The sequence below is a fragment of the Vollenhovia emeryi genome, unplaced genomic scaffold (genome assembly GCF_000949405.1).
Source record: "Vollenhovia emeryi isolate VEMERY1.0 unplaced genomic scaffold, V.emery_V1.0 DF939145.1, whole genome shotgun sequence".
NCBI lineage: Eukaryota > Metazoa > Arthropoda > Insecta > Hymenoptera > Formicidae > Vollenhovia > Vollenhovia emeryi.
Genome location: NW_011967221.1, coordinates 2406229 through 2417638, shown reverse-complemented (window position 1 = coordinate 2417638; position 11410 = coordinate 2406229). Strand labels below are relative to the sequence as shown.

Here is an 11410-nt window from a genome sequence, read left to right as displayed (position 1 = left end):
AAGTAACTCGTTTTCGAAAATAGTTTCGTCGACGAACGATTTTGACGCGAGCAAAATTAACTAAAATTAACAATTTTCGAGAGACAGCCTCGGCGTCGCAAATATGCTCGGCACGTCGCGCGACGATGCGCTAAATTGCACTGCATTATACGCCGCTAACTGTGTCGTAATATATTACGCACTGTCAACACTGGAACGCATACCCATCACGTCACATTATCGCGCGTATCCCGAGATGAGATTTTCGTGTCTTATCGATCTGCCAATTAGGCACCGCAGCAGGATTTTACGTAATGAAAGACTCGATTCAGAATTGTGTCTTGAAACGCGACACGTTTAAATATCTCATTTCTGCGCAAAACACGAAATACTCTCTCCTCTCCGTCTCCCTTCAGCGCGAGCGTCTTCTGATCCCTCGTGTATTGAAAATATCTCGTTTTTGCTAAGGAAGAAGCGTAACTCCGCTCCCCGGAAAATACGTCTATTACTCGCTCCTTTCCCGACCCGCGTCCTGATTAACGTCCCGCGCTGCCATCGCTGTATAATTGAGGCAACGCATACCCGACGACACTCGGAGCGACGTTCCTCAAGTATCGCGCGCACAAAGAAGCCGGGCCCGTGCTTTGAGAAATGCAAAGCGCCGTCGATGATTAAGGATTCCCTTTCCGTAATTAGCGGATGCGGAACGAGACACCGGTGTACCCGGGGTGTCCCCGTGTGCGATTAGCGCGGCGATATAGATATGCGTACCATGGATTCGTGGAAGCGCACACCCAGCGACTTGGGATCCCTCCAAGGAGCTCCGCCAGGACCAGGTCGTCCCCACGGCGAAGGATGCACCAGCTAAGCACACGGCGCCGTCGCATATTAAGCAGTTGCCAAGACCCGCTTCCCTCCTACCTACGTGCGTACACGCGCAACGAGGCCGAGCAACGTCGTGGTACTGGAACACGTGCTCGGCGTCTATTCGCGCGCGCCCGCGCTCATCCTCGTCGAAGGAGGACGCGGCCGACTCAGCCGCGCGCCCGCGTTAGAACCTCATCTGCATCCGATTAGCGGGCGCAGCCCTAATTTCTACAACCGGCACGTAATCCCGAAAATTACACCGCGCACCGAGCAACGGCGATCATACGATGTTTGCACACTGTACGTGGGCACGGCACGCGGTAGCTACCGAATCCGCCTGTCTCCTACTCGTCGATACGCCAAAATCAGACCGTGGGATCGATTGTTGTGCCAGTCCGTTACGCGAAACGGAGGCCTGGATGAAACAATGATGCGCGAATCGATATTTTATAAGTCCTAGTTTTCGCGAGCCCTGCTTCAATTAGACTAGACGGTGGGTTGAACGAGTCGGTTTATTATTTAATCTGCTTAAATGCACGTAGATCGGTTTAGTCTGACTACAAACTATCTGGCGGATTGTCCATTTTTCTCCTAATCCGCGCATTATGAATGAACATTGACGCGGCGGAATAACATATTTGCGCACTTATCACGCGCTCCCTTGCGAACCCCGCGACGTGTCCGCGCTTTAGAAAAATACACGCTGAAATGTCCACCGTCGCGGTGGAAAAAGGAGCAAAAGCGAGAAGGAGAGAAACACTTAAAGCATTCAAAGCTATCCTATTTCGCGGCTCGGGGACGAAATTCGATATGTGTGTGCGTCCTGGTTTTTCGTTTAAATAGAAAAGCCATTTTTACACGACGCCGGACGGTGTCGTTAAAACGTTTCCTTTTTCGCGACTCTACGTACGGCGCGTCAAAAATTTCACGGCGGGCCCGTAGGCAGGGGTGAATCGACTTTGTGGAAGTAGCATTTCTGGTTCTACGTGATCGGAGAAATCGACTATACGTCTCGAGCTCGAGCGGATACGACGTGTTCGGCCCCGGCGGCACAGCCGGCTCTCTCGAAATTATTGCCACGAGAAAAATGCCTCGTGTCCAACATACAAGGAAAGTCCATTACGAGATTTCTCGTATTTGCTGGCATGACGAGTCGATACCATGTCCGACAATAAAGCCCAACTCATTTGGATATAGCTGCGACCCTCCGCAGGTGGAAGAATCAGCAGCGCTTTTTTCCCGGATTCGTCCGTCCCGAAAATGTCGCGGCTACAAATGTTTCCTTCGATAATCAATGAAAAAGAACGATTACTTCCGGTGTATATGCGTGGGACAATTTTATAACTACTCGAAAATTGGTATACTTTGACAGAGAACTTTTCATTAAAAAAATCGTGATTCAGTGACGTTTCCCTTACAGAATAGGGGGAAAAAAACAGTATGATATTCCCGTGCGATTATACTTTTACAACTCGAAACACTATCCATTTACTTATTCCAGGTTAATAAGATTCGATCGAACATACAGGTCGCTGGCACGTTTCGATCTTATGAAAAGTAAACATGCAAAAATTAATTAATTATACCATCGCGTTTTGCATAACTGGATTAAAGTGATACGATTAGAGATTCTTTTCTATTTTTGTTGTCTCAAATAGCGGTTCGTGAAAAAGCTCTTACACCGGCGAATTTAAAATTATACCACTCGGAATAATGACCTTTGACCTCCGGTACGGGCTAGCAGTTTCCAGCTTTCTATATAAAGCAAGACCGAAACTTCACACGTCATCGCGTGGCCCGCATTCACATGATGACATTGCAATACAAACTTCGTGTCTGCGGTATCGGAAAGGTATCGTGTGTACGAGGTCAGATGAGATATTAATGGAACTTACGCTGACGAGGCGACGGCGATGTCGTCGCTTTTGATCGACGCGCGCGCAAGGACGATAAAATTGTGAATGCACTCGCCGAGTATCATGCTAATTACCGGCTTTGCAATTGCGCGCGGCTCTTCGTCAGTGTAAACGTCATGATTATCTTAAATCTTGCCGCGAACTTATCTGTAACCTCCCGAAAAAAAAACACACGCGAACGTCCTTATAATTTGATTACTGACTCCGGTATTACGTAAGCGACCGTTCCATGTATGTATCAGTAGATAATATGCTCGGCAGCTTGACCTCCGTCAAGAACTTTTGGAACAGCTCTCGCACTCTCTAAAAGTCAATCAGTGTATTATCACTGAAAACAGTTATAGAGGAAAGTCCGCTATTATGAGACAAGTTCCTAATATGATATACCGGGGTTTCTCTTGAGTTAACAAGCATCATCCGTTGGTTTCGCCATGAATTTATTGCTCTTGAAGAGAAGCCTGTTTAGCGGAAAATTCATTGCTAGATCGTGTCATCGTCGCCAAAAAAGATTTGTGATTGAATTCGGACGTTGAAAACCTGCTATCTCACATTAGAAATCTATAATAGGGAACTTTCCTCTAAATATAGCACTGAATAAATCAATGCTACATTTACAATTGCACGGAAAAAAAATTTTGTATCACAAGATCAGTGTAGGTAATTGAAATAAAATCGTTGAAACAACATCAGTATTCGTAAATGAAAAACCGATTATCGTCTTAATACTCTGAATACTTACAATTAGTTCAATGCTTAAAATTCAAATCCATAGCAAATACAATTGAGTGAATTATTGATGTTTGCGGCAGCCCGTGACGTTAACGTTTGATTCAAGCAACTTCATTTTGCTGAATTCAACAAAATTTCTTTTCCGTGTGTGAATCAGCGAATATCCACTATTTTCAATGATAATCCGCTGATTGACTTTTAGAGAGTAGCTGACACCGATGATTATTCGCATTATGTAAATTCAAATAAATTAAGGATTTACGTTTATCGTCTTGTTTCTTTCCCTCCCCCTCATATTACAACGCTTCGTTTATAGACGGAGGAAATTCATTTAATCCGAGCTAAGGCTAATCCTCTGAGAGTTAGGTCATGTCGGTGCAGCCGACCCTTAACGTTGATTACGACCGGATCGAATCAACATCGAGCGTGTTCTTCACTCCCTTATCCCATTTCCCCGACGTTGAAATCGGAATCTCCCCCCTACGTGCTGCCTTTGCAATATTCGGCGCAGTAATACAGGCGACTTCCGGAGCTATTATGCTATTCCAAGCGCGACGTCTGCCAGACGGTTCGTGTCGTCGAGAATCAAGAGTAGTCGTATGTCGTAATTTGCCTTTGTATGAAATTTTATGGGAGAGCGGAGAGAGATGCCGTTTGAGGCGATGAATTCGCATACGATACTGCGCGGTTATAACGATCACAGACGTACAAAAGATGCAAATCTAATTGGCGACGCACACGCGAGCGAGCGAAATTTTTCTCGGGACATATCCGGGAAAACGCGTTTCAAACGAATTTGTTTAAAAGCGACTGTGATTATAACTAACTAAAATATATCGCTGCAGGTTGTTTTTACTATTTGCAATTGTACGCTTAGAATAAAGCAGATGTCATTGCTCTTACCCGAACGTGTGTCTCAATATATAAACATGAGTGCCGAAGAGTGCACTTATTTTTATGTTTAAAAGCATAATTGCATTTAAATCATGTTCGCATACGGCAAATAACGTGGAAAACATATCAACGGTAAACTATATGTATTGTCACTTTGATAAAAATACGGTTCGTGACTACATTCGTGACCTAGTTTCGTATACACTGAACATTATGACAATTTCTAAGGCTCGCTAGAGATAAAACGTGGCTAGCGCTTAATATATGCAATAAATGCACATACAAATTGTATCACCACAATTTATTCGATCTTTTGATATAAAAAAAGGCGACTGCAGAAATAGGAATTTATGTATGAACCTAAATGTGAATTTAAATAAGTTGAAAAAGTACAAAAATATTTTATGCACTTGTCCCACATATATGCTCATTTCTTTTTCATCTTAATGTATGCTTAAGAAATCAGAGAAATATGTGAAATTCTTTCTCCTTTTGATGAATTACGGCGAGTAAAAAATTGCGTACGGTCGTACATTTATGTCGCGGTAAAGAAAACGTATGGAAATTTGCATGGAAATACGAAGCTCGTTTAATCAAACCAACAAGGGAGACGGATTCCGTGGACATTTTTACTTCGTATTGCCCGAGATTAATTCTGTCTATATCTATATTGTCCATCTGTGAAATATATTAACGTAAGGGAGCACTCATTTTTTAGATAAAAATTGTAAAATCAGAAAGAGTATAATCAAGATAGTACTGAATTCTTTATCAATTACTATTTTTTTGGTAAAAAAATTAAATTTTGTGAAGCTTTATAAAATTGTATATTTCCATAAAATTAAACCAATAAGACTGGATTAAATTTAAAAAATACATATAAACGTTAAACATTTAGTAAAGGGTTTAACAACAAGTTGTGTGTGTAGATTTATATAAACACCACAAAATTATTATATGTACAACTGCATACCAGAAAATCATCACACGCAAGAGAAATCGAGATTGGGATTTATAATATTGTAGAAGTCTTAGTAATCTTTATATATAGTCCGTAATACGTAAGATACGAAGAAGATGGATAAAGATTTACAACACTACATAAGTAAATGCGTGCAAACTTTAATTCTGGCATGAATGAATCATCATCTGTCTCTTTGGCTGAGGGAGAGAGAATAAAAAATTTAATTACGTAATCCGAAAATTTATCATTTGATACATTGAGAATAATCATCCTGCGTATGACTGCATTAAGCTTTTATCCGGATGATGGATACGGACATCGAAAACATCAAGCAGGCGAAAATCTCACCGCGCTTTCAGAGGATTGCACAATAATCATTACTTACATGAGTTCGGGGTGGATAATAACGCGATTGTATTATACTATTTTCGAGAGAACGCTCCGTAATTCTCGAGGGAGATTTCCCAGATTTATTAAGCACGCCAAGCCTTATTTACAGATCTATCGTCAATTAATTTCAACAGTTTGAAATTTTAATTTAATTACCGCGAACCTTCGTCGAAACATCGGTAAACATTTGTAGAAAAAATTCATACTTTTGCATCGTGGAAAATCAAAATTGGAGCGAAATCGACATTTCACAACGGCGTTTTACTGAAAGAATGACATGTTAAGGCTCGGTTTCACCAAACGTCGCTTAACTTTAATCTTAGTTTCATTCATGTTTGTTTCTTTCTAAAGTAACAGTTGGAAAGAGACAAAGAACGAATTAAGCTAAGCTTAAAGTTAAACAACGTTGGTGAAACCGGACCTAAATTGCATAACTCGCAGCTCTTTAGCAAAATCTAATTAATTTTCACGAAAGTAAAATTCACCAAATTATTGATATTTCCGCCGTGAATAAATAATCAGAGTGAGACGCTGTCGACCGTCCTTTAAATGTCAGACAGAGTATTCTAATATGTGTACTATACGGGGGATGTTGTATCACAAGCAGCGTTGCCTGAAAACTTTACGCGGCACACAGCCAGCGCAACCGTGATATTGTTTCCCCGCTCTTGTGTTTTATACATGGCCACACGTGTTTATACACGTACACCGCGTAGGGATTTAATAACTCGATTTGTACGTAAACTCCGGTTGCTCGGCAATAATCGCGAGAATTAAACGTGAACGATCTTCGTAGCCGTGCACCATAAATCCCGTACAATAATTTTCGTATACAAACAGCAGGTCCGCGCGTTTCTCACAAGTTTTTCGTGTACATACTCGATTGATTCAAATGTTGCGGAAGAAGGTATCTTTTTTTCCTTTTTGTTTCGCAGGTACATCGCGATTTTCTCGCGGTATCCCGAATTGCGCTTCGAACTCCACTGGAAACCGAGTGGGAAACCGCTGAGGGCATTGTGTTGATTTGCTGCATTACTGGGCATTACCAGGCATTTTTTTGGGCATTAGTTTGGGCATCAGGCCCTTCTGGGGTATTATAAAGATATAATAAGATAAAATAACATAAAACAAGATAAATAAGATCAAATAAGATAATAAGATAAAGTAATGCCCGCTGGGCGTTAGTGGGCATCGGTGTACATGATTTTGGTCAGCGGTTTCCCCCTCGCTGGAGACTTTTCATTCGCACACGACATTCATTCGTCTACGACAGCATGACGCTCGGCCACTTTCAACTCCACGTTCCCTCGCGAGTCATTCAACTCCCATTTGCCTCCGGGAAATTATCGGCCCGGGGACACGGATGCTCGGAAGCATTAAAAACGCGGCGACAAATCTTACCCGCGCGAGTAACGCCGTTTCCGCGCGCATCAGCGCGACGACGTGCGTAAAGCGAGCACGAAAGTTTTCGGAGACGAGTAACGTGCATGCGATCGCCGGCCGGCCGGGCCGGATTTACGGGGACAAAGTTTCGCGACGGGGGTGTGCGGGCGTAAAGAAAAATGACGGTCCCTCTCAGTTTTACCTGACCAAAACTGTGATGCCTCGGCAGCTCGAGCGGCTCCAGAGGCACGTTTCTCTTCCTCAGGGTGGCCGCGCAGGGCGCGCCGCCGCCTGGTTTACCCCACGGCGAGTAATTGGTCAGAATCTCCTGCAGCTGCAAGGGGAGAGAGAATTAAAGCGCGCAAAATCGCCGCGGCTACCGCAGCCGTGTACAGTGATGGGCAGAACAGTTGCGACACTTTGTTTTTAGCGAGTTTAGAAACGCGCAGACTTTAGATTCAGGTTTACGTTATGAAACATTTTCTCTGAGAAAAATTTTACGCGAGAAATAGATTAGAAACGCTCAAAATGATTTCGGGATGACGTCGAGTAAAATATTTCTCGGGGAAGAAGATTTTGGACTTAAAAAGAGTAGAGTTAAATAGGACCCTTACGATAGAAATCAAACAAGCGAGAGCGACTTTAGCTCCGAGCAAGATGTGAGCCTAATAATTGTAATCTAAAATGTGAATTTATATGCCGTTTTCCATCTTGTCCTGCGCGTCGGTTTCATTCGGACATAACACGGTTTCATTGTCTTATTATATCTTATTTATCTTGTTTCATCTTATTTTATCTTTATAATGTCCCAGCAAGGGCCTAATGCCCAAAATAATGCCCAAAAATGCCTAGTAATGCCCAGTAATGCCGCAAATCTGTACACCACAATGTCCTCAGCGATTTTTCCCCCTCGGTATTACTTTAAAATCTCGGATACACATAGAATAGCTAATTGCAATCTTTAGTTACGCGGGGTAAAATTCGTTGAAGATTAGAGTTATCGAACAATCCAAATAATTCGGTTACTAATCGTGGGCCTCAAAATGGGCTGCTGTCTTCTTTTCCCCCCCAGAGAAATGTCGCATCCATTCTGTCTATCACTGTACACCTCGCGCGAATCTCACGTTCGGCGCGTCCGCCGGATTTTTCCGTTGCGCAAATAGCAGCCGCAATAAGACGAGGAATTTCTTGAAATTAAATTTTTACTAGGAATTCCCGGGTATTTTCGTCTAGGTGTGCGCCGGGGCATATTTTCGCGCGTGACCGGTATGCGGGAGATGACTGCTATCGCGCTCGTATTATATCGAGACACGGGCGTCTAAGGCGCAAAATTAAAGATAGCGCTCGGCGGGGAAGTCGTTCGGGGTTTAACTTAGGGGCGTTTAGCGCGCGATCGCGCCGAGAACGCCCTGCGGGCAGATAGGATTAACCCTGAGCGTATCAGCCCTCCTCGGCGGCATTGCTAACGCACTTGCATTCGACCGCGTGCACTTGCACCAGACCGCGGCCGCACCAGATTCCCGAGTAATAAGAGGGATGGGACCGCGAGTAATCCCTCGGCCTGTCTTTATTAGCATACCGGTTACACGATAAATTCCGACCCCTCCCCACCCCCTCCCCCCCCCCCGTCCTCTCCCGTACGCGGTAAATACAATTTAATACGGTCGACGTGTTGCATTAACGATACGAAATAATCACCGGAGCAATAATTACGCCGGGATTTTCATCGGCATAATTTCGACATGTATTTTGAGTGATTGAAAACGGCGGACACAAAGTATACGCGACAGGTATTACGGCGTACCGGATACCGCGCGTGTTGTGTGCGCGTGCATTTTTACAATGTGTTCCGTGCGGATTGTTATTTTCACAGAGGATGGTAATGAATGTAACGAGCGTGTGTTCTGCAAATATTTAGGACCGCCGCGGCGATGATTGCGCATCATCGTTATGTTGCATCAATACCAAAATAAAATGGCGGAGACTGAAAACCAGGTAGCGAGCATTTTAAACGCCGCATATAATTGGCGTAAAATGTATGTGGGTATATACGTACGATAGAAAAAATTACTAAAAAAAAAGAGAGAGAGAACGCCGCGGAAACGCGTTGGTTTTTGCACGTTCGCCGCGAGATTGAGGAAAATGAGACGCCGATACCGGAATGAAGGGGCGAGATTTACAAAATTATCTCGAGACTCGATCGCGCGCGCTTGTTAGATTTTCCGGGAATCTGCGTGGACGCTTTCTTGAACGTTCGACGTGGGGCATCGATTTTATTTCTAATTACGGGCTCGCTCCCGCGATCACTTCGGAGATTACTATTAACGCGACCCCAACGCTTAACGAGCTGTACAGCGTTTGTTACAAGTTTGTAACGAGCACGCGGGACGAGACATGCAGTTTATGTAAAGGTGAGACCGTGATAGATTATTGGGTTATCTTTCGCGGCTTGTTTCTTAAGACAGTTAGAGACGGAGATTATGCAAATCCACTTTAATGGGGTGGCTTTATTACCGTTCGCTCGCACGTAATTTCCCGCTCCGAATTCAACGACACGCCCCGTAGAAACGTAGAAATAAACGCAACTAGGTCAGACACGTACCAGAATTGCAGTGAAATTTTCAAAACACGTCTGTTATAGGAAATAAGCGGAGGGGTCACTCGATATTATGTATTCAATCTCAACTCAGTATTCTCAGATAATTTTCACTTTGCAAACATTTATTTTCATCGAGCAATATTGATCTCGACGCGATTTCAATGTCTATTTACCGCTGAGATTCTTTTATTCGCGCAAACTGCGTTAAATATGGACTAATATTTGTTCCACTTATCCTGAGATGTGACACATCGGACGCTCCGTAAATATAAATGATTTTGAATTTTTAAGGAGATGCTGGAGCAATCCTGCACTTTTTGCTCCTAGAACTGGCTCCAGAATTATCAATTCATAAAAGCATTTGTGTGATATATAAATAATGTGGCTTTTATGTACAGACCGACTAGTTTTTACTATTCGGATTAAATCAGAGAACAGCGTGGTATTCCAATTAAATTTACAAGTCTAAAAAAATCTATTTATTCGAATAAGTTATAGATTTCGACCTGTGCATGAAAGCCACATCATTTGTATATTACACAAATGTTTTCACGAATTGACAGTTCTAGGAGCAAGAGGTGTAAAGAGTGCGGAATCGCTCCAGCATCCCCTTAACGACCGCCCCCGAAATCGAATGCGATTATTGAATTTTAATTTCCCGGCCGCTTGCGGACAGCGCGGAGGATTAATTTCCAAAGTCCGCCCGCGTCTTCGCCCTTAATGACGTTCCGGTTCACCGAATATACCCCCGGGGGCCGCATCTCCCGCAGCAGACCCTTATCCGATCGGTAACAATAGCAAGGCGAGACAATGACGTTAAGGGGCGGTCGGGGCCGTAGGGCAAGTGGTATAAACGGCAGCAACGTGGCCAAACCAGAAACGCCCATTTGTGCGACACATACTTCACGTTGCTCGCGGTGCTTTTGACGTTGCAGCTCCTCCTTCCGTCGCCTCCATAACGCCGTGCCCTCCTGAACAACTCGGCGCTCGCGCTTTCTCCTCGCGTCTTCTTCCACTTCCGGCTCGTACGTCGTCTCCGGAACTTCCTGCGCCATTTACGTATCGTATCCCCGCGGCGGAGGGGGGGGAGGGGGAGAAAAAGAGGAACAAAGGGGCCGCGCGATCACGACAGCAGCGACGATACCACGGCGCGACGTGACGCGTACTCCTCAGGCATGCCAGAGCTTCGAATATCGAATGCCAAAATAGGGCCAGGGGCGACTTGGTACAAGTCGCATGCCGCAGCACGTGGTTCTGTCATCATTCGTTATCGATTTAACAGGATATCGCTCTTCCCTCGGGAGATACGACGCTGTTGTACGTAGTCGACGACGTAATAGGAGCGCCGATACCGGGACACCACCGCGCTGTAATCGAGACATCCGGTTTTATATATCGTTTCTCGATATAAAAAAAAAACGAATCGTTCGAACCATCGGCCTCCCCCCCCCCCGTCCGTGTACCCCGTTTGCACGAAGCTTTGTTCATTCATTCGACGCTTGAGCTACGATTTAATTCCACGTGTCCCGACGCTGCAAACCGGCGTGCGCGAAACAATTGCGTAATTGGATTAGGACGCCGACATTTAAATTACGAGCGTATATACTATATTTCATGTTTCTAGCAGCACTTTTCTGCATACAACAGTATGCTTACGTTTTGTGATTTTTTTTTATTATATTTTTGCAA

The 11410-nt window shown here is 44.1% G+C and overlaps 1 protein-coding gene across 3 annotated transcripts in view; it reads right to left on the bottom strand.

The window, feature by feature from the left end:
• Positions 1–11139, bottom strand: part of LOC105566376 — a 22890-nt gene extending 11751 nt beyond the window's left edge. For 2 of the 3 annotated variants that reach the window (XM_012020314.1, XM_012020316.1), the window contains exons 1-2: positions 10624–11139; positions 7325–7456 (exon numbers count right to left, since the gene is read on the bottom strand). In XM_012020314.1, the coding sequence (XP_011875704.1) occupies positions 7325–7456; positions 10624–10776 (285 nt within the window). In that variant the 5' untranslated portion in view covers positions 10777–11139. The remainder of the gene's footprint in view (positions 1–7324; positions 7457–10623) is intronic. The other variant, XM_012020315.1, reaches the window with a different exon arrangement.
• Between the last annotated feature and the right edge of the window lie 271 nt (positions 11140–11410).